This window comes from Felis catus, chromosome C1, assembly GCF_018350175.1.
Source record: "Felis catus isolate Fca126 chromosome C1, F.catus_Fca126_mat1.0, whole genome shotgun sequence".
Classification (NCBI taxonomy): Eukaryota; Metazoa; Chordata; class Mammalia; order Carnivora; family Felidae; genus Felis; species Felis catus.
The window spans coordinates 44,308,069-44,335,516 of NC_058375.1; the positions used below are offsets into that span (position 1 = coordinate 44,308,069).

The window sequence follows — 27,448 nt, forward strand, 5'->3', positions numbered from 1 at the left end:
GAATAGTTAATTTCAACAGAGACCATTTGGCTCAGAAAGCCTAAAATATTTCTGTCTGATCCTTTAAGGAAAAGTTTGCCAACCCCTGATGTAGGAGATACTAAAAGTAACTTGGATCGCATGTAACTTTCCCTGCGTGTGCTAGCCTCCACACACATACATAAAGAGGCAACTCTTCTGTTCAGACCTTTGATTTATCTTTATTTCCACGAGACAGCCAAGATTAAGTCAGTGTGCATTATTTTTAGTATTCTGTGTCCTAGCTAAACCAACACACTTACCATTTTTGTATATGCCCGCTCTTGATCTTTCCTGTGCCTTTACATATGCTGTTCCTTGGGGTGGAATGACCTATCCTCCCCGCAGCCCCTGCCCAACTTCTCTGCCTTTCATAGTCATTGCTCAGGACCCAGCATATCCCAGTCATCTCCAGCCCCCAGGCTAAATTAATTATTGATGGTCTGCATTTCTGCAACTCCACTTCTTACCTTATATTGTACTTATTTCCATAGCTCTGTGCCCACTAGACCACGAGCAGGGTCTTGAGGGCAGGAACCATATCTAGCTTGTCTCTGTGACACAGGGTCCAGCATATGGTCCAGCACCTGGTCAAGGTGAGTTCTCCCTGCTGTGCCAAGCCTCAGGGGTAATGAAGATGAATCCTGTGTAGAGCTGGCCCTCAGGAAGCTCACAGTTTGATGGTTTCCCTTTATTGAAATGGTCTTGGATCCTTCCACACGATAATGTTTGTGTGTGTGTTTTTATGTTTTTAATCCAGGCTAGGAACATCAAGCTAGTCTCTGAAGCTGCCAGTGAGGATGAAGATTCAGACTCAGAAGATCTAGGTGAGCTTTCCCTGGATCGGCTCAGCTCGGAGAACCGCTATGGAGCCAGGCTGAGTGTAGATGAGCAGGGCAGGTTAAGCTGGCCCGTGCTCTTTCTGTACCCAGAGCACACCCAGTCGGACTTCATCGCTGCTTTTCATGAGGACTCCAGGTATTTACTTGCCCAAGAGCCCTTTGTTCTTGCTTTCGTGCTCTTTCCCTGCTGTCTCAGCAGAGGAAATTTTTGGTTGAGGAGGTCCGAGTATAGTTTAGAGGGTTAACAGTCTGGTTTGTCATAATTTCTCTATCCTGGAGCTCATTTTGCCCTTCACTAACTATAACTAGCTTTGTAGTGACAGACACAGGTCGCACTGTTGTCTGGACTGGGCTAACAAGCAGAGCACCACAGTAGAGTTTGCCAAGCCCTAATACATAGCTCTGGTGAGATAGGAAGTCATTGTAGATAGTATATGCATGGTAACTGAAGTGTGTATTAGGAAAAATATAACTAGCAGTTTTAACATGTGATTTCATAGGGTTAATGCTTAGAATGCAGCTGAATGTAAGGTATGTTGTTAACCCTGAGTTAGTTTAAAGAAAATTACTGTCATCTAATAGGATAAGTGAGGGCTGCCTGGGTGGCTTAGTTGGTTAAGTGGCCAACTCTTGATTTCGGCTCAGATCATAATCTTACGGTTGGTTCGTGGGTTCAATCCCCAAGTCAGGCTCCGTGCTGACAGCATGGAGTCTGCTTGGGATTCTCTCTCTCCCTCTTTATCTTTCCCTCCTTCACATACTCGTTTTTTCTCAAAAATGAATGAATAAACTTGGGGAAAAAAAAAAAAAGGACGAGTGATACACATACACATTTTGGCTTAAGCCAGATGGCTTTGGATCAGAATGGCTTGGGCCTGCATTTCATGTTTTATACATTTTTGATACCTCTATGTATGGGTGTCCAGGGCCTGTGATGTAAGAAAATAGATCATGAGTTACTGATACCCAGAAAGTACATGTTATATCCTTAGGTTTATTGATCATCTGATGGTGATGTTTGGTGAAACACCCTCTTGGGACTTAGAGCAAAAATACTGCCCTAATAATTTAGAGGTAAGAGATGTTTTACCTTGTTCCTATATGGGATTTTGGGAGGGGGGGGGGTAGGTTTTTACTGCCTTTAGAAAAAATTGCGTCAAATTATACAGAACATAAAATTCATTATTTGAACCAATGCATACTTTTGTAGCATGAAATACATTTAATTTACATGGTTGTGCAACCATCCCCACCATCCATCTTCATTTCATCATCCCAAACTGAAACACTGGACCTGTTAAACAGTAACTATTTTCTCCTCCAGCCCCTGGCAACCACCATTCTTTCTCTTTCTATGAATGTGACTACTCTAGGAACCTTCTATAAGTAGAACCATACACTATTTGTCTTTTTGTGTCTGGCTTATTTCATTACCATAATGTCTTCAGGGTTCATCCATATTGTACCCTGTGTCAGAATTTCTTTCCTTTTTAAGGCTGAATAATACTCCATTGTTGAGACCTTTTTATTATTATTTTTTTTATTATTTTTTGAGTGTGTATATGTGTATTTTTTAATTTATTTTTTAATTTACATCCAAGTTAGCTAGCATATAGTGCAACAATGATTCCTGGAGTAGATTCCTTAATGCCCCTTACCCATTTAGCCCATCCCCCCTCCGACAACCCCTCCAACAACCCTCAGTTCTCCATATTTATGAGTCTCTTCTGTTTTGTCCCCCTCCCTGTTTTTATGTTATTTTTGTTTCCCTTCCCTTATGTTCATCTGTTTTGTCTCTTAAAGTCCTCATATGTGAAGTCATATGATATTTGTCTTTCTCTGACTCGCTCATTTCACTGCCCTCTAGTTCCATCCACATAGTTGCAAATGGCAAGATTTCATTCTTTTTGATTGCCAAGTAATACTGCCAGGGTACTCCATACACACACACACACACACACACACACACACACACACACACACACCACACTTTATCCATTCATCCATCGATGGACATTTGGGTTCTTTCCATACTTTGGCTATTGTTGATAGTGCTGCTATAAACATAGGCCAACTAATATAAAGGGTGCACATGTAAAGGGGTGCATGTGTCCCTTCAAAACAGCATACCTGTAGCCCTTGGATAAATACCTTGTAGTGCATAGCCTAGTTCTATTTTTAATTTTTTTGAGGAACCTCCATATTGTTTTCCAGAGTAGCTGCACCAGTTTGCATTCCCACCAGCAGTGCAAAAGAGATGTTCTCTCTCTCTGCATCCTCTCCAACATCTGTTGTTGCCTGAGTTGTTAATGTTAGCCATTCTGACAGGTGTGAGGTAGTATCTCATTGTGGTTTTGATTTGACCATAGTATCTATTGTGGTTTTGATTTGTATTTCCCTGATGATGAGTGATGTGGAGCATTTTTTCATATGTTGATTGGCCATCTGGATGTCATCTTTGGAGAAGTGTCTATTCATGTCTCTTGCCCATTTCTTCATTGGATTATTTGTTTTTTGGGTGTTGAGTTTGATAAGTTCTTTATAGATTTTGGATACTAACCCTTTATCTGATATGTCATTTGCAAATATCTTCTCCCATTCTGTCGGTTGCCTTTTAGTTTTGCTGATTGTTTGCTTCGCTGTGCAGAAGCTTTTTATTTTGATGAGGTGCCAATAGTTCATTTTTGCTTTTGTTTCCCTTGCCTCCGGAGACGTGTTGAGTAAGAAGTTGCTGCGGCCAAGGTCAAAGAAGTTTTTGCCTGCTTTCTCCTTGAGGATTTTTATGGCTTCCTGTCTTATATTTAGGTCCTTGATCCATTTTGAGTTTATTTTTGTGTATGTTGTGAGAAAGTGGTCCAGGTTCATTTTTCTGCATGTCGCTGTCCAGTTTTCCCAGCACCACTTGCTGAAGAGACTGTCATTATTCCATTGGATTTACCTTCCTGCTTGGTCAAAGATTAGTTGGCCATACATTTGTGGGTCCATTTCTGTATTCTCTATTCCATTGATCTGTGTGTCTGTTTTTGTGCCAGTACCGTATTATCTTGATGATTACAGCTTTGTAATACAGCTTGAAGCCCAGGATTGTGATGCCTCTTGCTTTAGTTTTCTTTTTCAAGATTGCTTTGGCTGTTCGGGGTATTTTCTGGTTCCATACAAACTTTAGGATTGTTTGTCCTAGCTCTGTGAAGAATGCTGGTATTATTTTGGTAGGTATTGCATTGAATATGTAGATTGCTTTGGGTATTGACATTTTAACATATTTGTTCTTCCTATCCAGGAACATGGAATATTTTTCCATATTTTTATGTCTTCTTCAATTTCTTTCATAAGCTTTCTATAGTTTTCAGTGTATAGATTTTTTACCTCTTTGGTGTTAGATTTATTCCTAGGTATTTTATGGGTTTTGGTGCAATTGTAAACGGGATCGATTCCTTGATTTCTCTTTCCGTTGCTTCATTGTTGGTGTATAGAAATGCAACCCATTTCTATGCATTGATTTTATAGCCTGCAACTTTGTTGAATTCATGAATCAGTTCTAGCAGTTTTTTTGGTGGAATCTTTTGGGATTTCCATATAGAGTGTCATGTCATCTGTGAAGAGTGAAAGTTTGACCTCCTCCTGGCCAATTTGGATGCCTTTTATTTCTTTGTGTTGTCTGATTGCTGAGGCTAAGACTTCTGATACTATGTTGAGTAACAGTGGCAAGATTGGATATCCCTGTCTTGTTCCTGATCTCAGGGGGAAAGCTCTCAGTTTTTCCCCACTGAGGATGATGTTGGCGTTGGGTCTCTCATATTATGGCTTTTATGATCTCGAGGTATGATCCTTCTATCCCTGCTTTCTTGAGGGATTTTAATTAAGAAAGAATGCTGTATTTTGTCAAATGCTTTTTCTGCATCTATTGAGAGGATAATGTGGTTCTTGTCCTTTCTTTTATTGATGTGATGAGTCACATTGATTGTTTTGTGGATATTGAACCAGCGCTACATCCCAGGTATAAATCCAATTTGGTCGTGGTGAATAATTTTTTTAATGTATTGTTGGATCCAATTGGCTAATATCTTGTTGAGGATTTTTGCATCCATGTTCATCAGGGAAATTGGTTTATAGTTCTCCTTTTTAGTGGGGTCTTTGTCTGGTTTTGGAATCAAGGTAACGTTGGCTTCATAGAAAGAGTTTGGAAGTTTTCCTTCCATTTCTATTTTTTGGAGCAGCTTCAAGAGAATAGGTGTTAACTCTTCCTTAAATGTTTGGTAGAATACCCCTGGAAAGCCATCTGGCCCTGGACTTGCTTTTTGGGTGATTTTTGATTACTAATTTAATTTCTTTACTGGTTATGGGTCTGTTCAGATTTTCTATTTCTTCCTGTTTCAGTTTTGGTAGTGTATATGTTTCTGGGAATTTGTCCATTTCTTCCAGATTGCCCATTTTATTGGCATATAATTGCTCATAATATTCTCTTATTATTGTTTTTATTTCTCCTGTGTTGGTTATGATCTCTCCTCTTTCATTCTTGATTTTATTTATTTGGGGCCTTTTTCTCTTTGATCAGACTGGCTAGTGGTTTATCAGTTTTGTTAATTCTTTCAAAGAAACAGCTTCTGGTTTCATTGATAAGTTCTGTTTTTGGTTTCGAAAGCATTAATTTCTGCTCTAATCTTTATTATTTCCTGTCTTCTGCTGGCTTTGGGTTTTATTTGCTGTTCTTTTTCTAGCTCTTTAAGGTGTAAGGTTAGGTTGTGTATCTGAGACCTTTCTTCCTTCTCTAGGAAGGCCTGGATTGCTATACACTTCCCTCATATGACTGCCATTGTTGCATCCCAGAGGTTTTGGGCTGTGGTGTTTTCATTTTCATTGGTTTCCATGTACTTTTTAATTTCCTCTTTAACTTCTTGGTTAGCCCATTCATTCTTTAGTAGGATGTTCTTTAGTCTCCAAGTATTTGTTATCTTTCCAAACTTTTTCTTGTGGTTGTTTTCAAGTTTCACAGCATTGTGGTCTAAAAATGTGCACAGTATGATCTCAGTCTTTTTGTACTGTTGAGGGCTGATTTGTGTCCCAGAATGTGATCCATTCTGGAGAATTCCATGTGCACTGGAGAAGAATGTGTAGTCCACTGCTTTAAGATAAAATATTCTGAATATATCTGTTAAGTCCATCTGGTCCAGTGTGTCATTCAATGACATTGTTTCCTTGTTGATTTTCTGTTTAGATGATCTGCTGTAGGTGGGTGTTGAAGTCCCCCACTGTTATGGTATTATTGTCAGTGCGTTTATGTTTGTGATTGATTTATATATTTGGGTGCTTCTATATTTGGCACAAATGTTTACAATTGTTGGGTCTTTTTGGTGGAAGAACCCTTAATTATGATAGAATGCCCTTCTTCATCTCTTGTTACAGTCTTTTTTTTAAAGTGTAGATCATCTGATGTATGTATGGGTACTTCTTTTGTCGACCATTAGCATGATAGATGGTTCTCCATCCCTTTACTTTCAATCTGAAGGTGTCTTTAGGTCTAAAGTGGGTCTCTTGTAAACAGCATATAGATGGTTCTTGTTTTCTTATCCGTTCTTTTACCCTATGTCTTTTGATTGGAGCATTTAGTCCATTGACATTTATTTTATTTTATTTTTTCCTGGTGGAGAAGGGAGACAGGTCCATTGACATTTAGAGTGAGTACTGAAAGGTATGAATTTATTGCCATTATGTTTCTTGTAGAGTTGGGAGTTTCTGGTGATGTTCTCTGGTCCCTTCTAGTCTTTGTTGCCTTTGGTCTCCCCCCCACCCCCACCCATCTTTTCTCCCCTCAGAGAGTTCCCCTTAAAATTTCTTGCAGGGCTGGTTTAGTGGTCATAAACTCATTTAATTTTTGTTTGGGAAACTTAATCTCTCCTTCTATTAGGAATGACAGCCTCGGTGGATAAAGAGTTCTTGGCTGCATATTTTTCTGAATCAGCACCTTGAATATATCCTGCCACTCCTTTCTGGACTGCCAAGTTTCTCTGGATAGGTCTGTTTCAAACCTGATCTGTCTTCCCTTGTAGGTTAAGGACTGTTTTTTCCTTGCTGCTTTCATGATTCTTCTTTTGCCTGAGTATTTTGTGAATTTGACTGTGATATGCCAGTTGATGGTTGGTTTTTGTTGAATCTAATGGGAGTCCTTTGTGCTTCCTGGATTTTGATGTCTGTGTCTTTCCCCATGTTAAGGAAGTTTAGTGCTATGATTTGCTCACATAACCCTTCTACCCCTATTTCTCTCTCTTCCTCTTCTGGGAGCCCTATGATTGTGATGTTGTTCCTTTTTAATGAGTCACTGATTTCTCTAATTCTTAAATCATGCACTTTTGCCTTAGTCTCCCACTTTTTTTCTGCTTCATTGTCCATAAATTTGTCCTCTGTATCACTAATTCACTGCTCTGCCTTATCCATCCTTGCCACCGTGGCATCGATTTGAGATTGCAGCTCAGTTACAACATTTTTTATTTCATCCTGACTGGCTTTTACTTCTTTTATCACCCAGAAAGGGATTCTAATCTATTTTCGACCCCTAGCATTCTTATTATCATGATTCTAAATTCTGGTTCAGACATCTTGCTTGTATCTGTGTTAAGTCCCTGGCTGTCGTTTCTTCCTCCTCTTTCTTTTGGGGTGAATTCCTTCTTTTTGTCATTTTGATGGCAGAAAAGGAATTAATAAGGTCAAAAAAATTATAATTAAAAAATTAAAAACAACACACACACACAAATTCAAATAAATGATGCTAGATCCTAGGTGTGTTTCAGTCTGGTTGTTGAAAGATAGATTACAGAAAAAAGGGAAAAAGGGGAAAAAGAAAAAAAAAAAGGAAAACGCTTTGAAAATTTGAAAAAAATGAATACAGTGAAATAGAAAAAAATGAAATAAGTAAAATAGAATTCGAAAAATTTACAAAAACGTTCTGTATTCAAGAAAAAGAAACGAAAAGAGGAAAAAAGAAAATTGAATAGATGGACCAGTGAACAGACTGAAATACTATTGAAATTACATCATTTTCCCCCAGAAGTCAAATATGAAGCAATTTATAGTCCATAAACTAAGCAGGCAGAGACACTTGTAGTGTTCCTGAAGAGTAAGGTTGGCCCAGTTGGGCGGGGCTTAGGGTAATGGTTCTGTTCCCCACTAGATGTCGCTGTTTAGCTTACTGGGGTGGATTGTTGTGGTGCTTGTAGGTATGTGCATGTGTGGGAGGGGTGAAAGGCATATCCCAGCTACCCTGTCTCTAGTATTGGAACTCTGTTCTCCCCAATCATCAATTGTGCACCTGACCTTTGTCATCGGCTTCCGTCCACTCCCTGCTTTTATACTGTCCATGACCAAGCCCCAGGCAACACCTCCCTCCTGAGTTTTATCTTAGATGCAGCTGTTTTCCCTGACCCCTTATTTCTGAGGGACTGCGGCTTTGACCTGTTCTGCCCCTCTGCAAGAGGGTCTCACTGAGCAAGGGCCAGGTGCCCGCCCCCAGGAATGTTCATGGGACTGTGCTGCTGCTAATGCCAAGAGACTGCGTCTGGGTGCCAGCCCGCCCCAGAAAATGTTCACGCAATCATGTAGCAGCAGCATTTCAGGGATTATGGAAAATTGCAATACATATCTGGCACCGGGCTTCACCCTTAACGACTTCGTTCCAGCACCAGCAAATGTGGTTGTTCTCCGGGGTCTGCTGGCCCAAGGACCCCCGGGCCTCACTCTGCCTCTGGGGATTTGCCCTTCCCACCAGAGCACTGTCAGGTATCAAGCTGCGGAGTTTGAGACTCTGTGCTCCCCGTTTATATAGAGTCTTAGTGGAATTTAAACCCCCTCCTTTTTTCTCTTTTTAGTTCAGTCCCTGCGGCTGTTTCCACTTTCTCTCCAGCTGCTTTTTTTGGGGGTGGGGAGTGGGAGGTGCTTTTCCCATACTCTCCCTCTGTCTCCGTCCTCTTACCACAAGCAAAAATAGCTCCCTGTCCTCCGTGGCTTCTCTCTCCCCCAGTTAACCTTTCTGTGCCATGTACCTGCTGAGTTCTGTGGTTCAGGTTGTGCAGATTGTTGTGTTAATCCTAAAATCAGTTTTCTAGGTGTACAGGATGGTTTAGTGTTGATCTGGCTGTATTTCATGGATGCGAGATGCAAAAACAACTTCCATGTTCTTCTGCCGTCTTGGCTCATATTTTTTTAAATCACAGCTTAGGGTACAAAGATTTTGTCTTCTAACCATTTGAGAGTAAGATGCCAACTGATGCCCCGTTGCCCCTAAATACTTAAGCATCATTTCCCTACAGACAAGGATATTTTCCTTCATAATCCCAACCAACCACCAATATCAGGAAATTAGTTTGATACATTAGTTCTGATTGTGACACGCCATCTCAGCTGTCCCCAAACAAGGACACCCTTCTCATCCCACATGGGCTCTGACACCTCATCTTGGACAGCTGTCCTAAAAGGTAGCCCTTATCACCTGGGTTAGGCTGGCCAGCTCCCAGCAAGCTTGCCCTCCACTGGCCGGGCTCACTCCCTGCCAGCCCTCCTATGCGGACATCTTCCTCACCCTCTGTGGGCTTTGACACCTGCACAGGGCCGTCCCTTGTGGACATCCTTCTCATCCTCCTCAGGCTGTTCCCCTGCTTTGGGCTACTGTGCCTTTTTTCCCCCATATCTAAGAGGTCTAGGACTGATTGCTAGGGAAGCGAAGGCTCACAGGCCTGGCCTTGAATCTTGGTTTCTTTGTTTACTAGCTGAGTGTTGTTAATGAATCATTTTTCTCCCCTGATCCTTGGTTCTGTCTTTGGAAAAAAGTGGATCCAGTAATATCTTTCTCAGTGTTATGGGCAAAGAATGAGTGCTTTACATTCCACAACTCTATAGAAGAGTCATTCAGCTAATAACAGTTGCCTTCTCTTTAGCTTTTCACTAGACTTGGCCTCAACATGTCTAGTGCTGCTGAGGCCCTCTGTGTCTGATTCCTGCATCTTTATTCTTCTTGCAGATCTACTTTGAGGATGATGGTGGGACAGAACTCTACCGGGTGCCTCTCAAGAGCACCCTGTTGCACGTGCTGCAGCACCCCAGGTGAGCCACCTTCATGAGGCTGAGTAGACCAGGGAAGGAGCTTAGGCACCATCCCAGGGATACAGCCAGGTTCTCATTGCATGCTGACTAATTGCCTTGTACTGCTTTCCCTACTGCCCTGGACATAAAACTGAGATGGCAGCCGTGGAGACTGGTTCAGGTCATTGGCCAAATAGGCTTCAGTGTGACTCTGCTCATTACACCGCAGCCAGGACACCCTCAGACTGGGAGAAGCGAATGGTGCTGGTCTGAGAAGGGACAAGCTGCCTGGCTTTTGTACCTGAAAACAGCAGGGTTGGCGCTCTTTTCCTAATTGTGCCCATGTCCCCTGATACTGTCATATGGAAAAGAACATTGGTTCTTCAAGTCAAGACACCATCATTTATGAGCTGTGGGACTGTAAGCACATACTTCCTCCCTGAGGAGGTTTCCTCATCTTTAGACTGGGGCTGATAATTCTTGCCTACATTTGTCTCAGGTACTTGAGAGCCAGCAAGAGAGTAGGAGTCACAGTAGTTTTGTAAACTGTAAAGGGCAGTCTTGTTGTAAGTGCGTCTTTTTTAGTAGCTGTGGCAGCCAGTTGGATTTAGCTTCTGTTTGTTCAGCTTTAGGGTGTTCTGGACTATGAGGGAATCCCCTGGGTAGATTTGAGAGTTGACTCTTGGACTATTTTTCCCTAAGCTTTGAGCAAAGCAAATGTCTTGCATTTAGGCTAAAGAAGCCCACTGTGTTGGACATGAGGGTGGTTGGGTGTGCTGAGAAAGAGGCTGGAAAGCTGGGTTGGAGCCATGCACGAAGGCCTTGAATGCTCTGTTCCAGAGCATACTTTATCCTGATCGTGGTGCATGGAGCCACAGGGGATGTTTAGGTAAAACAGAGTAGCGTACAGATCATATGTACTGTTTGATGGTGGGGCAGGAGGTAAGCGGTGGATTGTAGAGAGATTTCAGAGGCAAACTGGGTAAGAATTGGTAATGTGGTGACTAACTCAGTAGTGGGGATCTAGCTGGTCTTGATGTTTCTGCTTTGGCTTGGCAGGTGAAGATTTCTTCAGATAATGATATGACTTCTCTTGGCAAGTGGTGTTTTTGTTTTTATTTGTTTTTTGGTGTTAAATCTCTCTTCCAGTCCATAGACAATTTTTGAGCTATTCCTTTTTTCCATTATTAGCAAATTACTACCACAAATTTCTTTAAATGGGCTTCACACTTAGCATGGAGTGCGGGGCTTGAACTCACGACCCTGAGATCAAGACCAGAGCTGAGGTAGAGTTGGATGCTTAAATGACTGAGCTACCCAGGTGCCCATTACCACATTTCTTTAAAGGCCTGAGGTCTGCTCTCTCCCCATCTCCAAAAAAGCTAAACAAAGCAGATCTGTAAAGGAAAGCCAATCTCATGCTTTTTAGAAAACATAAATGCTATAGGAAATGTTTACTTTTTAAATGATTGGCATAGGCAAGAGGCTACCCAGGATAGGTTTTGGGTAATTTCAGATGTTGAACCAGGTGAGACAAAATATATAGACCCCTCTGTCCAGATCCAAGCACATTGGGTAATGCTAATACCCCTCAGTCTGGGAGGCCGAGGCCTTGCCCACCTCTCTAACATGCCCCACTCTGCTTGCTTTATGCCCCAACAACAGCAAATGCTCTGGTGACCTGCACCTCCTGATGTTTGCTCCCCCATGTCCCATCACTACTACCCCCCCCTTTTTTTTTTCCCTATGTTTATTTATTTTTGGGACAGAGAGAGAGAGAGAGAGCATGAACGGGGGAGGGGCAGAGAGAGAGGGAGACACAGAATCGGAAACAGGCTCCAGGCTCCGAGCCATCAGCCCAGAGCCTGACGCGGGGCTCGAACTCACGGATCGCGAGATCGTGACCTGGCTGAAGTCAGACGCTTAACCGACTGCGCCACCCAGGCGCCCCCCCTTTTCTAAATTAAAGTACACATGGACACAGCATCTTCCAGGAAGCTTTTCCTGATTCTCCTTTCCTATAGAGGGCATCATGCCCTTTGGGCTAATGCTGTATCTCACAAATGCTTCTGCGATTGTCTTGCTGTCATTATTTCTCTCTCTCCCTTCAGGACTTGAGCATGGGATGGTTTTTGTTTTTGACTATTTCGAGACAGCATGAGGCTGGACAGGGAGAGAGAGAATCCCAAGCAGGCTCTGTGCTGTTAGTGCAGAGCCTGATGCGGGGCTCGATCCCACAAACTGTGAGATGATGCCCTGAGCTGAAATCAAGAGTCAGATGCTCAACTGACTGAGCCACCTAGGTGCCCCTTGTTTTCTAATCTCATTTCAGCACAGAGCCCAACTTACCCTGGGCACACATTGTTGAGTGAATGAATTTGAATGAATGAAAGTTTGCTCTTATAGTCTTATTTGATGTTTAGCCACAGGCATGCATGATGCTAGAGGGCTGGTCCAAAGGTTCTGGCTAGGTTGTAAGAGGGAGAGGGTCGTGCTAATTTGCCAGATATGTAAACAACCAAACGAATAAATGTGCTAAACTTGCATTTTAATGTTGACTCACACCCAAAGGTTCACCTTGAATGTTGTTGGGAAGGTGCATGGGTGATTAAGATTGCAGTTCAATTAACCCCTCTCTTCTGTTGTGTTCACTGCAGGTACTTTGTAAAAGCCCTGATACCAGCATTTTTGGTCTGTGTAGGAGCCTCTGGTTTTTCTAAGAATTACGTCCGGGGGAAAAAGGTGCATCAGGTAAAGTGACTGAGCCAGGCCCCTGGATCTCATCCCTCACTCTCCTCTGCCTGGAATCATCTGAACCCAACACTTTATTTCTGCCACCCTGGGGACAGTCCTTCCATGCATCATGGTGGGGGAAGAGCTGCTGACTTCCCTGAACTACATCCTCTTTGCTCAGTGCCAAGTTCCAGCTGGTCTCTACTCTCCTCTGTTGATACAAAATTGTACCTTGGTCATGGCATCCTTGGAGTCACTGTGAGCTGTGTTACCATCAGCCTCCATTCCCTGAAGGGACCATCTTACCATTACCACAGGAACTGACCTGAGGAAGTACTGACTTGTAGACACAGGCTCAGGATCCAGTGCCATGGTTCTGGACCTAGTGGTGTTGGCAGCCTCAGAGAAGCTCTCTCTCAAACCACGCGAGTAATTTTAAGGCATTCAAGCTTAGAGACTCCAGCCTGCAGGTATTTCATGAGCAGAGAGGCTTGCTGTATGGGGACGGTAGACCCTTGGAGTGAGATGGGGTCAGGAAAGCCAGTTCCTGTTTCTGCACCTGTAAAGACCTATCAATGGGTCCAAAACCCCTAAAAAGTTGACCAGTTTTTCTGACCTGTATGGTAGGGAGAACTGTGACAGACTTGTTCCCCTTCAGTGTTCAGATTTTAGGACTTTGCGCCTCTTAAAAATCTTTGCAGTTGAGTCATTGTCATAGGTTGTATGTTTGTCTATAGCCATTTGCCTCCTGCTCCCTAGAGGGTAGTACGCGGCCTCACCTGCAGCCCTGTGATGTCTTGCAGTACCTACTCCACCCACCAGGGAATGCAGAGGGATGTGGGTGGACGTGTCCAGACAGAAGGTTGGTAAGTTCATGTGCTTTTCCTTCTGTCGTGAACATATTTCCCAGGTAGGGGCTCTTCCATCAGCCTGGGTACCAGAATGGCAAGACACGTGGAGCAGAGCTGAAGCAACTGGCCTGTAGAGTCGATCGTAACGTGAACTAGAAATAAATGTTGTTGTAGTAGTAAGCAGTTTGTTACTATAGCAAAGCTAAATAATACATCATTAAACTGAAACCTGCTGCTGTCCTCAAAATCGAGTAATTTGAGGTTTTGTGCCGTGCGCTTCATCATCTTTGAAGGGCAATCATTTACAAAGAACCATGCAGCTTTCCTTCCAGGTGCAGGTGACTGCTTGTGGCTGGGAAGCAGAAGTCCAGTCTCCACCCTAAGCCTAGCTCAGGCCACACAGAGGCCATTCTCTCCCCCGCTGCCTGTCTCTAAGTCAGCACTGTGCAAAGAGGCCTAACAGCAACCCTAGCGGGCATTGCAGGCTTCTGTGGAGCAGCAACCTCCCTGTCCTGGGGTAGAACAGGCCCCCGTGTGCCACCTCACTCATCTTCACTCATCTGTGAAACAGACTGCTTTCCCTGCTCCCTTCTGGACACTCCTGAGAAACGAAGTTCCAGGACTGTCATCCCCACCACCGAGCCCTTTCTTCAGGCTCCTGGTGGGCCCAGTTATCAGCCAGCTTCTGGCTGCCTTCTCTTTAGGCCCTGCCCCTCCATCCAGCTAGGGTGAGTGGGAGAAGCAGAAAAGGGAGGAAAGCGACTTAGCTTGGCAGACAGACCACAGCTAGGGTCCTGGTGGCTGCTGACTTGCTGTGCCTGGGAGGAAGGGATTGTGCTTGGAGCCTCCATCTGTAACACGAGTCACTGTACCCACCTCACAGGCTTATCTGTGCCACCTGTGTGCAGATTGGTAGCATTAGACCAGTGATTCTCAGCAGGGGTGACCTGCACCCCAGGGGTACCTACCAATGTCTAGAGAGAGTTTTGTCTAGAGAGAGTTTTGGTTGTCACAACTTGGTGAGATACTGCTAAAAACATTCTGTGGTACGTAGGACAGCCCCCACAACAAAAGTTATCTGGCCCAAACTATCAATAGTGCCGAGTTTGAGAAGCACTGCACTAAAACTTTCAGAAGGCACACTCTCAATGGGCAGAGGCCAGATGGGGATTTGTCTTAGTGCCCAGGCCTGACACACAGTGAGTGTGACACACACCGAGAGCTCCATGTGCGAATAAACGAGTGAAGGAAATGATGAGCAAAAAAATAAAACCAGAGTCCTGTTCTGAGGCCCCATCTATACATACACAAACATCGGCATTCCCAGGCTCAAGCCCATGTGCACACCTTACACCCCCTCCAAGAAGGCTTCTGGCCTCCCCAGCCCGTGGGCTCTGCCCCTTCTGACCTCTGCCATCCTCTTTGGTCTCCAGGGAGTGGATAGAGCACAAACTTAGGAATGGAGCATGGAGGCTAGGACTAGAGTTGGCTACGGTTAGGAGCAGGGGCCCCACTGGCCTGGCATGAGCCCGAACCCCTCCTCCACTCACGCAGCTGGGTCCCACGGGACATGTGGCCTGGCCCTCACCCTCCGCCTCACGGCCGCCTGTCCCTACCTGGGACTCCATCCCAGTCAGAGCTCCCTCAAAGACTCAACCGTGGGACCACCTTATTTTATAGATGAAGAGGCCCAGAGGGAAGGAATGGGCAAGGCCAAGGCATTAGCATTCTTCACATCCCTGATTTGAGGCAGAGCCTTTCCCACCACCCAGGGGCACCACCTCATCCCAGGACCAGGGACACAGGTGGGAGGGACCGCCAGACTTCTGTGTGGTTACCTCTGTTGATTTGGGGTGGCAGCTGGAGAACCTGGGGGTGGGGCAAGGCCCCTTTAAGCCACCCCTGAAACACTGCTGGCAGGTACACAAGGGCAGGCAGGGAATGGGGAGGAATTGTGGCTGTCAACAGCGTTCTGGCTCTGTGCAAACCTGCTTTCTCTTCATGATGACAGCCACACCCTCACGTCTCAATTTTGTAAATGATATAAAATGATCCCAAGTTTATAAAAGAGGTGGGGGCACATGGTCTCACTACTAGTGAGTGTCAGAGCCAGGATTTGAACACAAGCATCTCACCCCAGAGCCCACCTGCCTCCTCTTCCTTGTCCCTTTTATTCTGTTTACAAACACTGAACCTAACTGGCACCAACCAAGGACAGGGCATCGAGGCCCAAGTGCATCAGGCAGCCTCTGCCCTCGAGATCACGCTGTTGAGTAGATGTTACAAGTCGAACCCTGGACTGGAAACTGCTCCAAGGAAGAGAAATACAGCCACAACAAGCAAGTCCTCACCCCTGCTCAGAGCCCTCAGCAGCTCCCCATTCCCTCATAAACACTCTTGGTGTAGCACTCAGTGCTCTTCAGAGTCTGGCCCCAACCACTTCTGTGGCTTCCTCTTTCCAACTGCCTTAGCCCAGCCATCCTGGACACAGTTAAGCTATGGGGCAGGACAGTGCCGTGGCTTAAGTATTACCTCTGGACCCAGGCTGCCTGCCTGCCAATTCCAGCCCTGCAACACACTAGCTGATGGCCTCAGGCACCTCCTTGGGCACTGTGCCTCAGTTTCCTCACGTGCAACACGTATAGCATAATAGCACCTACCTCACACAGGAGCTGTAAGGATTATGTGAATTATTCTATGTGATGCACATGAACAGAGCTTGCCTCAAACTAAGTGCTCAATCGGTGCCACTTATTTCTTTTATTCTCTAATCATGCCACACTCTTAGCTTTGGACCTTTGCACATTCTGCTCCCTCTGCCTGGAGAATTCTCTCACTTATACCCTTGCCTCCACTCCCAATTGTTCCTTTTCTGTCTTTTGTAATCTTTACTCAGGCCTGGCTGCCTCCTCCAGGAAGCCCTCCTGGCCCCCTATCTCACATGTCCCACGGCACCTGTACTATTACCACACTTGTCACACTACATTGTAATTAACCACTTACTGGATAGTTCCTCCCACGTCTTTGTAAACTGAGTCCGGGGCCCTGAACTGTACACTTCTGTACCGCCAGCACCTAGCACAGCACACAGCAGGTACACAACAAATAGTTACTGACTGATGGCACAGAGGAAGGAGTGATAAATTCTAAACAGACTGGGGGGGGGGGGGAACCACCACACAAGATGGATATGGGCCATGAGGTTGGGGAAGGGACAGGGAAGGGTGGGGAGTGTGAGTTGGAAGGACCCCTCAAGCAATCCTGGCATATTCCAGGGGGAGTGCATAAGTGGCCTGGCTCACTAGTAACAGCTGCCATCTACCGAGCACTTAGGATATGCCAGACAGTGTTCTAGGGTGCTTCGTGTGGGCTGACTTGCTCACTCCTGACACTTCAGGAGGCAAGTAGTTTACAGAACCATTTTACTGACAAGAAAACTGGCACAGAGAGGGTAACACTGCCCAGTGTTAGCTAGCGAGTGAGAAGTAGAGCCATAACTTGAATTCACAACTCCCCTAGGCCCTTCAGGATACATCCGCAGCAGTAAGACTGGGCCTCTGCCTTTCAGGAGTTGGCACTAGACCCAGCAGCCCTTTGCCCGTTCACTCCAATGTTGTCACAAAGTCTTGGCATTCACTGTCCTGCAATGTCCCCAGCCTGTCTGCCTGGGCAAAAGAGTCCAGTCTCCAGAGCCAGACTTCCAGAGCCCACAGCTGACTCCCCACAACACCTGACACCCTGCCAGTAGGGCTCCGGTCAGCCCTCGAGTTTTCTGAGGGAGGCTGGGCAACAAATTCTTCCCTTGCAAACGGCTGTCCTCAGTCACCATTAACAAGTGCTTCCTCTCGCTCTCCTAGCCCTACAGAGTTCTATTTAGCCAAGGGCAATTAGGCTTTTAACTATGGAAGCTCATCACCCTTCAGAGCTGCTGGCTTAACAGGAGTGAACACCGACCATCCCTGCACCAAAGCGGTGCCTGATCAGGGAGACCCTAAAGGTGCCACCCCACTCTGTTGGCCCACGTGCACCATCCACCCACCTACTACATGCAGAGGGCTAACTGGCCAAGTGTAAAGGCCGCTGCCACTTACCCAGCACCTGCTGTGAGCCAGGCACTGCTGTCCGTTTTACTGCAGAAGCACAGGAAGCACCTTGCACAGGGTCATATAGCTATCAAGTGGCCTAGGCAGTCTGACTCCACAGTCTCTAGTGTGGGTCACTATGATGTAAGTCTTTATTTTAAATTAAGAGCAATACCTTGATTTTTTTCAAGTATACCCTAAGTTTGCACTAACATCAAAAAAAAGTTTCCCATTTTCCACATTATCAAACTTTTCCTAACTCTAAAACAAAGCCTTACACACGCCCTTGGATGCATAACAATCCATTCTAAAAAGTATTCTGGAATCTTGGTGTAGAAACGGATGGTGGGAACTCTGTGAAGTTCTTTGGCACTCAGGTAGTTAAAGAAATAAGTTTCAACAGATTTCTACAAAGCATCTTTATTGATAGCCCAGCAGGTGTTTCTTCCATGAAAACAGAGTATTAATGGGGCCCTTGATTTACATTCTAAGCTTGATTTACACAATGGTTTTGTTATGCACCAGCTTTTGTCCCCAAGTATTAATTCTGCTAAATATTTCCCAGCCAGTTGCTTCTAGATCTCCCCAAGGAATGAACAATGATAATACATCCTGTACCTGTTATTTTGCCAGCATCCCCATTTCATCAGTTTATGGCAAGAAGTAACACTGGCAAGTTCAGAAAAGAGACAGTAAGGTACACAGTGTGAGAATATTGGTCTTTTCTCTAAGGAGATGGAGTCATTCCCCAGGAGTCATTCCCACTGAACTCCTGCCCGTGGCACTCCCCAGGAAGGTTGTAAAGCATCAGATCAAGAAAACAAGATGCAGGTCTCAAGCAGAACTTAAGCTCCCAATGGTGGCATTTCCTAAGTTGTCTGGAGTGAAGGAAGTGCTTGCTGAGAGCACAGGGTTAAGCATTTCACGTAAGTAATACGCTCAGCCAACCTCAGGCCACCCTGAGAGGGGCATGGCCATGAGCACATCTTAGGGATGAAGAAGCTGAGAAGCAGAAAAGGCGAGTAATTTGTCTTCAGGTCACATCCCTGGTAAGTGCTGGATCTAGGATTATGTCTCTTCAAGGTTCTGATCTTCCCCCCCGTATCATACCGCCCCTGGCTTCTTCCAAGACATGGTGGCTTAGTAATCAGGACACCTAGGTGTCAGTTCAGCTTGCCCTTGAGCAAATCACTGTTCTCCCTGGATTCATCTCCCTTGGAAAACAGAGGACGGTACCTGTTTCGCAGCTACAAGGCTTCTATAGCTCAAACGGTGATCCAGCCAGACCATTCTTGATGCAACAAGATAGACTGGAGGTAGCCTAATTCAGGGGACACAGCACTTGGCCTGCAATCAGGTGTCCTGCATCAGATGGTGTGTGACAGGTGAACTCCCAGTCTGGGCCTGCTTCCCTTCTGTGAAATGAGAGGTGGACAGGCGGGCTCCAAGTCCTCCTGTTCAAAACTTCCATGATTCTGTGTCCTCAAATAACTCGAACATTTATGAAGAATTTAAAAGTTATTTGGTTCTCTCCTCCTGGACTCTGGTTTTTAAGAGTGCTTATATTAGGCTAGCCTTACATAAACCAGCTTATGGAGCACAAATTTAAATTAAAAAAAGGAGTGGGAGGTACAGGCTTCTAGTTGCGGAGTGAATAAGACACAGGGATGAAAGGTACGGCACAGGGAATACAGTCAGTGGTATTGTAACAGTGTTGTATGGTGACAGACGGTAGCTATACTTGTGAGCACAGCTTAATGTGTAGTTACTGAATCACTATGCTGTTCACTTCAAACTGATGTCACATTGTGTATCAACTGTACTTCAATAAGAAATTTTAAAAAATTAAGCACCAATTCACACAGATTCTAATTTCTCATCTGTCTGAGACTAACTGGATTAGAAAGGCATAAATAATTCAGTTTTATTTACTGAAATCACTTTCATCTAGGCAGAGGCCATGCAGTTATAGCAGGAATGGCATAGGTTTTGGTCAATACTCAGATTCTAGCTCTGACACTTAAAAGATGAAGCTTCAGGTTCATCATCAGTAAAAGGAGAACAGCATCCACCCCGCACAGTTTTTGGTGTGAAAATGGTATATAAAAGTGCCTCACAGCACACCGGTGCATGGCAGGCCCTTAACAAATAAATGACCAGACCATTAAAAGCAGAGTCAGTCTGATAGCGCACACAGGAAATTACTCTAAGAAATGCTCGGCTACAAAGTGGCTCAGAGATGGTGGCTGCCCGTAAGTACACTGGGAACCCTGAATCGACTTCGTGCATCTATGGAGCTCATCTATGGAGCTTTCAAATGCAGGATGCCCAGGCCGTACCCCAGAGTCTAACCAGAACTTTTCCGGGTGGGACCTAGGTAATTCCGAAGTGCAGCCAAGGGTAAAGTCCCCTGACTTCTAATCCAGCCTTTCTAGGTCTGCTCTCAGAATACACATCTCCTGGCCTGGGGGTCATCAGGGCTTGGCATGAATGTTAATGAGGAGACCTGATGGTGTGTGCTGGGGCGTGGGTTACTTGAGCAGTGACAGCAGCAGCAGGAACACACTGCTGGGGAGCTGTGTGGCAGGTGGGACAACTGGCCAAGAAGTGTGGTACACTGGGAATCAGCCCAGGACCATGACCTTGGGGAGGTGACTGTCAACCGAGAGAGGGGGGTGCACGAACAATGAGCTGTGTGTGCTCCAAACAAGAATCAACGTCATCAGTGCTGAATGGGAGAGCGTGGGGGAAGCAGAGGGCAAAACGCTTCCAGAGGTGGTGGCCCTGAGCTTGACCGTGACAGAATCTTGTTAGCTTTGGACGTGTCGAGACCATAATCTGATGAGCAGGAGAAGTGAAAGCAGGTGGCACTGCTCTGTGGCTCAAGCCTGCTCCCAGTTTCCACAGATTATGGGCAGAGACCTTAATATGTACCCCTGGTGCGGCTCTAGGACCCAACTCTGGACCCAAGACAAGTTCACCGTGGTACCTGAAGCCTGCTACCCCTACACTTGGGGGAGAAATGGTTTAAAACATATTCCCAGCCTTCGGAGGTGGGTTTTGTTTGTTTTTGAGTGAACTGTAGAAATAGTAGGATAAAAAAGGAAAGAAGAAGCTGCTGCTGTTAAAACGGCAGGCATTACCACTGCTCCAAGTTACTATGCAAGGCTCATCCCAGTAGCTTACTTTATTCAATCAATATAACACCAACTCCACACTAAGCCACCCCAAAAGAGCCAGGTCTCTGGAGGTGGTTTTGGGCCATTAGTTAATTCTATCAATTCTCTGTGTAGCTTAGACTACAGGGGATCAGAGGACCCAGTTTGCCCATCATGAACCTCTTTGGAACCACCCAGTGACAGCTTAAGAATTTTACAGATCTAGTTCCATTTTCTCATGTCACAGATGGGGAAACTGAGGCCCCAGCAGGGAAGGGGACATGACCAAGTGGGGGAGGGCCGGAGGGACTGCTCTCCAGACCAAACGCGGCAAGAGGCGCCAGGAGGGGTCAGACTGCTGGAGCCAGGAGGGCCTTGGCCACGGGCCACTCGCATCCTCCACACGGGAAACTCAGCAGAGAAGGGAAGCCACTCGCCTGAGGGTCAGGATAAGCGGCTCTCTCTTGCCCCTCTGCCCCCTAACCCACAAGCCTCCACAATGGAATATAAGAGGAATGCTATGTGGCAACACTGCCAGTCCAGAGAATGGAATCACCAACTTCAAATACAAAGAGTAGGAACAAAGGACTGGATAAAAGTCGGTTTCCCTAACATGCTCCCCCTTCCATGAGCTGCCTTGTACCTGGAGAGGCCGGCCCTGGGAAGGAGTGCAGGAAAAGACCGTCCGAATGAACACTAAGGCTGCAAGATGGGGTGGGGGTGGCTCGGGGGTATTCAGACAACTTGCACTTGGCTCAGAAATTCCGTGACTCCTTCTCTGGTGAGGAAGACCACCTCACCGGTGTTCTGGCACCGGACTTCAAAATGGGCAGGGTCCTCCAGGGCCCTCTTGCCGGCGATGATCACAAAGGGGTACCCAAACTTGTTGGCGTCTTTCAGTCTGTTTCCGATGGTCAGATGGGTCCTGTCATCGAGCAGGACCTCACCACGGAGCTGCGGCACTGCCTCCGTGATGAGGTCGTACAGGCCGCCCGTGAGCTCGGTGGCCGCCTCCTCCCTACTGCCCTTCTTCGGGGGGATGAGGCACACGTGGTAAGGCGCGAGGAGGCTGGGCCAGCGAACAGAGTCTTCGGTGGACAGCACCTCAATGCCAGCAGCCAGTATCCGCGTCACACCCAGGCCGTAGCAGCCCATCTCGGCCAGGCACGGTTTGCCGTGGGCGTTGGTAAACTGGGCACTGAAAACGGAGGAGTACTTCGTGCCTAGGTAAAACGTGTGCCCCACCTCGATGCCTCTGCTTTCGGTCAGTGGTCCCCGGCAAGCAGGGCAGCTGGTCTGCGACGAATGCAGCGTCTCCATGTTGGCCGAGAAGCCGCAGCCGGGACAGACCGCAAACCGGTCCTCCCCGACCTCGGCCGGCAGCTGGAACTCGTGAGACGTGGTGCCCCCGATGCTGCCCACGTCCGCCTGGACCCTGACGCACTGCAGCCCCAGCCTGTGGAACAGGCTGCTGTAGGCCCCGCACACCAGGCCGTAGGTCTCCAGGGCGGCCTCTGGGGAGGAGTCGAAGGTGTACATGTCCTTCATGTAAAACTCCCGGCCGCGAAGAAGACCAAAGCGGGGCCTGGGCTCGTCCCGAAACTTCCTTGTCACCTGGTACAGCAGGAACGGAAGCTGCTTGTAGGACAGTGTCTGCTGGGAGGCGACCAGGGCCGTGATGGCTTCCTCGTGAGTTGGTCCTAAGCAGTATTCCTTGCCGTGTCTGTCTCTAAGTCTTAGCAGCTCCTTGCCCATCAAGTCCCACCGCTTGGTGGCGCGCCAGAGCTCTGCTGGGCTGAGGCTGGGCATGTTGACCTTCTGTCCCCCGATGGCCTGCATCTCCTGGTCTATCACCCGCTCGAGCTTCTCTATGGCACGCACGGTATAAGGCAGGAGGTGGTAACAGCCGGGGCTTGCCGGGTGGATCAGACCCACCTGCAGCATCAGCCGCTGGCTCTTACAGCTCAGGTCGCCAGATCTGCCCTCAGGAGAGAGCACCTGGTCTTCCCGAAGGTTCTGGGGCTGGAACATGCGGGACAGCACCAAGCGCTTCCCTCTCTCTGGGCCACGGTGGTAAAACCTGTGAGGAACGTACCCAGAGAGCTGGCGGCCGCAGGTGGTCGGGGCGGGCAGTGCCCTGCATCTCGACAGCAGCCCTTCCATGACACCCCGTGCGGGGAAGCACTTGTGCCTGGAGGAAAACGAGCCGTGCAGAAATAAGTGTTAACTGTGCTCCGACGCCACGACGGAGCCAGCTCGGTCTGGTCTCCCACAGACTTCTCAGCCAGCCACTGACTTTGCAGGTGCAAACCCTTTCACCTCTAATTTTCTAGCAGATTCAAGCCCTACTTCTCTTACCTCTACTGCTATTTAAAAAAAAACACAATTATTTTCCCATTTATAAAAATACAACAGCATATTGTGGAGAGACCCCACTGCGTGGGGAGTGCACAGCCGTGGAACCAGGCAGCCTGGATTCCAGGCAGGCTGCTTGCTGACAGCACCCTGTGTAGCTCGGGACGTGTGGCTTAACCCCTCTGTGCTCAGTTTCTTCATCTGTACGACGGGAATACAGTAAGACCTGTCTTGTAGGTTTCTTGTGGGAATTTAGAAGAGTTATAAAAAGTTACTAGGACAGTATCTGGCACATTCTATGAGTGCAATCAATATTTACTATAGTTATAATAGAGAACTGGGAAAAAACAGAAACAAAAAAGAAAAGGAAATCAAGTCTAATCCCTCGGCCCAGAGACAACTGCTGCTGACAAGCCCTCGTCCCTTTTGCCAGCCTTGCTCTTTTGCCCACATCCCCACCCGGCTCCTGCCTTCGGTGTCTTGTGCCTCTCCCCGCCACAGCACTCTCTGGTCAGGCCTCACGCTCACGACTCTGGGTCGACACCTGTACCCCGTCTGTCTCTCTCACACTTCAGACCTCCCTATCCAACAGTCTCCTGGAGAAGGAGCTGCATGGATACTCTAAACTCAGCACCCCAGAGGGAACCCCGCATTCCCCCCTACCCCCAACTGCCCTGCCGCCGAAACTGCTCCCCCTTCAGTGCGGCCTATCACTCAAAATGGCACCAAAAGCCACCTTTGCCCAAACCAGAAACCTGGGTTCATCCACTCTGTCCCCTCATGGCCCACACGCACCAAACCTCTCGGCCTTGTCATTCCTGTCTCTTCACTTGCTGTTCCATCTGCCCCTTCTCCCCACCTCCAGAGCCTCCATCCAGGCCACCACCATCTCTCCCCTGGGCCTCCGCAGCAGCCTCTGCACCGGGCCCCCCCGCTTCCATGCCCGCCTTCCTCCAATCCGTGCTCCATGCTGCAGCCACAGGGAACACGTCCCAGCACATACGGTAACAGTCTTTCTTTCCTAAAGCCCTCCAACGACTTCCTGCTGCTCTCAGAATCAGGTGCAAGCTTTTGACCTTCTGGCCACACCTGTGAGCTGGCTGCTGGCCCCCTGGAGCTTAGCCTCCCCAGTCGCCCTGTGTTCCAGCCGCACCACACCCACTCTTAAACACACCGTGCCCTTTGCGTACCAACACCTACTCATCCTCCCAGCCTCGGGATCACCATCCTGTCCTCTGGGATGCCTTCCATGTCCCACTCCCATGTCCCAAAGGCCAGCGTCTCCCACGGCAGTCCCAACTGATCACCAATCCCTCTCACGAGTGACTGCTGTCTTCCTCCCAGGCACTCAGTTCCATGCGGCCAAGGACCAAATCTAACTGGCTCACCACTCAGCACGGAGCAGGGCTTTACCAGACACTGTCTACTAACTGAGCACATGTGTTCCTCTACGATGTTACAAAATACTCACATTCCTGATGGCAGTACAACATTCCACCGAGTAGATCAGAAACGATTCTCCTGCTATCAGGGAGCTGTCATCTTCTCTGTTATGTACAATCTACAATGAACAGAAGGCTTTTGTTTGTTTGTTGTACACTTGGGAGAGATTCTCAGGAAAGGAATTACTGAGTCAACACACAGAACTCTTTCAAGGTTTTTTTTTTTTTTTTTAAATGTTTTTATTTATTTTTGAAGGAGAGAGAGAGACCGAGCGTGAGCAGGGGAGGAGCAGAGAGAGAGGGAGACATAGAATGTGAAGCAGGCTCCAGGCTCCGAGCTGTCAGCACACAGCCCGACGCGGGGCTCAAACTCACAAACTGTGAGATCATGACCTGAGCCGAAGTCGGGCGCTTAGCCAACTGAGCCACCCAGGCGCCCCTCAGGGTTCTCGATTTATGTTGCCAAGTCCAGGGAGGGCCCTACCTTTCGGCATCTCCCGTGAAGCAGAGCTGCCTTGTGGTATGCTGACAATGGGTTGCCGGCTCCTCTCGGCTCTGGGAGCCTGGAACCCCTGGGTGGCCCCTTCCAGGTCCTAGTGGCCTCAAGTCCTCCAGCTGGTCTCCTGCCACCTCAAGCAGCCTCATCGATGTCCCCCGTGCACAGAACAAATATTATCATCTCCCACATGGCCTGTGGCCTGAGACAGGTTGGCAGGCACTGCCGCAGAGCCCTAATGCGACTGAATGGAAAAGTGTGGGCTCTGGAGGCAAGTACACATGGTTCTCATCTGGTAAACCGCAAGCCAGTGGCCCACACCAGACACTCCTTCATCCTTAACTCCTCTGAAAGCAGAGGAGTCCGTCTCCGACCTCCCTCTCAAGTCCACCCTCTCCTTTCTGGCTCTTGCTGCCTCTACCCTGGGTTGGCCTCTCAAAACCACTTGGTCCATTACGGTAGCCAGGTGGTTGTGAAACTTAGGTCGAGCGTTAGAATCACCTGGAGGGCTTGTTAAAACATTGACTGTGGGGCCTCAGCCCCAGACTTTCTGATTCAGTAGGCCTGGGGTGTGCGCAGAGAAACTGCCGTTCTAACAAGTTTCCAGGTGATGGTGATGCTGTCAGACCAGGGACCACACTGGGAAAAGCACAATAAACTCCATGCGGGCAGTGACCAGGTCTGTCTTATTCCAAGTTGTATCCGTAGCATCCAGCATGGTGCCTGGACACAGTGGATACTCAATAAATGTCCACCAATGACTGAACTGAGTGACTCCTGACCCCTGTCTGTCTGGTCTCCATATTACAGCTAAAAAGATAATTGATCCAATCATGCCCCGGCTTATAACCCATTAATGGCTCCTCGTCATCATTTTCTTGGAATGGTACTTCCATTAACATGAAGCCTCTTTGTATTTTGATCCCAACACACCTCTTCCCAGCTTTTTACCCTACCACTCCCCCAACATGCCCCAGACTGCTCAGCATTCCTGGAATTGGCCAGCTTCACCCCAGCAACTCCATCATTCAAGGTTCACCTATTACAAGAAGCTTCCCAAACCCTCAGAGATGACCACTTCCTTCTCTGTGCTCCCACTGCACACAACGCTCTACAGTTTACTGGACTGGAATAATTTTCAAAGCTACTTCTGAGAAACTGCTGTGTGCCAGGCACTGGGAGTTGAGCAATATTTCAGGTCCTATTCCTCCATTAAACGCGGAGTTTGTGATGTTTTCTATATTGTCAGGCATCAGGGCCTAGCATCACACTGAAGAGTTAATTATGTGTACTAATCAAATATATTAGTAAATGAAAAGCTAAGTGACAGGTGCAACAAAACAACTATCTGGATAGTTTAAATAAGAGCCTTAAACCCTCTGCCCTCACTCCCATCGTGTGCCTGTCCTCAGACCCCTCAGCTTACGCAGATGGGAGAATAATTATTTATCATCTCAAAATTTCAGCGTTATCTACAGACAGTTACCTCTAAAGCAGTACAGTAATTAATGTATTCTGCACCTCAGACTCTAGCAAAGGGCCTCTGAGTCCTTCAGTCATTCACCAAATTTTTACAGAGGGGCGCGGCTCAATCTTTGGAGCACAGGCCTCTTTTAAGGTTAACTCACAATGGCCCCGCAATCCAATCAGGAAAGCTGGGCCTCAGGTGCTGCCGACAGTGCCTGGTATATAATAGTTTTGCCATTATTATCGTTATGTCCAACTCACAGAAGAGGTGACCTCAGAGATGTGAGGCCACCTGACAAGCGACACAGCAGAGGAGTGCAGGGGCACACCCGGAATGCTTAGGTTCCCGCCTCCAATCTCCAGTCTCCGTCTCGGACCGTGCTGCATAAAGCAGCAATGGAACCCCAGGGACAGTCCTACGTGCTGGCTCGGCCTTCACTGGCTGGGTGACCTCGGTCAAACGACTTCACTCTCCGGGCCTCACTTTCCCCATACGTAAAATGCGAAGGTTGGCTGGGCCACCAGGTGACCCCAGAGGGTCTCTCCAGGGCTGGCACTTCTAGGAACGTCAGGGCACTCACAAGACCCGAGGCAGACAAAGGAGGAAGTCCTGCCCCCATTTTACAACAGAGGAAACACACTATCCCTGAGTTCAGGTGATAGCGACCCCTCCCCAAACCAAGGACGGGATGCACGTGGAAACACGGCCACCAAGGCCCAAAAACCGAGACCCAGCCCTCTCACCGCCCGCCCCGCCCAACCCCTGTCACCCACACTCACCAACCGAAGTCCCAGCCGAGAAAAGAACCGCGCAGAAACAACTGAAGTCCCAGCCGAGACCGCCGGCCCGACCGCCACGCCGGCCCAACGCGCCTGCGCCAGGGGCACGTCCGCCCGAAGCCCCGCCTCCTGCCCTACCTGCCAATCACAAAGCC

At 47.5% G+C, this 27,448-nt stretch overlaps 2 protein-coding genes across 4 annotated transcripts in view; one reads left to right on the plus strand and one right to left on the minus strand.

Annotated features, from left to right (window-relative positions):
* TTC4 (tetratricopeptide repeat domain 4) overlaps window positions 1-13,760 on the plus strand; it is a 31,374-nt gene extending 17,614 nt beyond the window's left edge. Inside the window, exons 7-10 of the mRNA XM_003990132.5 lie at window positions 779-996; window positions 1,853-1,934; window positions 9,868-9,950; window positions 12,587-13,760. Coding sequence (XP_003990181.1) covers window positions 779-996; window positions 1,853-1,934; window positions 9,868-9,950; window positions 12,587-12,689 — 486 coding nt within the window. The 3' untranslated portion in view covers window positions 12,690-13,760. The remainder of the gene's footprint in view (window positions 1-778; window positions 997-1,852; window positions 1,935-9,867; window positions 9,951-12,586) is intronic.
* A 4,239-nt stretch (window positions 13,761-17,999) lies between these two features.
* On the minus strand, window positions 18,000-27,430 carry PARS2 (prolyl-tRNA synthetase 2, mitochondrial). Of its 3 annotated transcripts, XM_045035895.1 has the most exons (4): window positions 26,533-27,221; window positions 25,035-25,290; window positions 24,580-24,669; window positions 18,000-22,944 (listed from the first exon to the last, which is right to left on the minus strand). In XM_045035895.1, coding segments are annotated over exons 3-4 (1,458 nt in total). In that variant the 5' UTR covers window positions 24,582-24,669; window positions 25,035-25,290; window positions 26,533-27,221; the 3' UTR covers window positions 18,000-21,488. The 3 variants fall into 3 exon arrangements, with proteins under 3 accessions (XP_044891830.1, XP_006934830.2, XP_044891829.1); XM_006934768.4 differs by lacking the exons at window positions 25,035-25,290; window positions 26,533-27,221 and adding an exon at window positions 27,294-27,430; XM_045035894.1 differs by having other exon boundaries at window positions 25,035-27,221.
* Window positions 27,431-27,448: the final 18 nt, after the last annotated feature.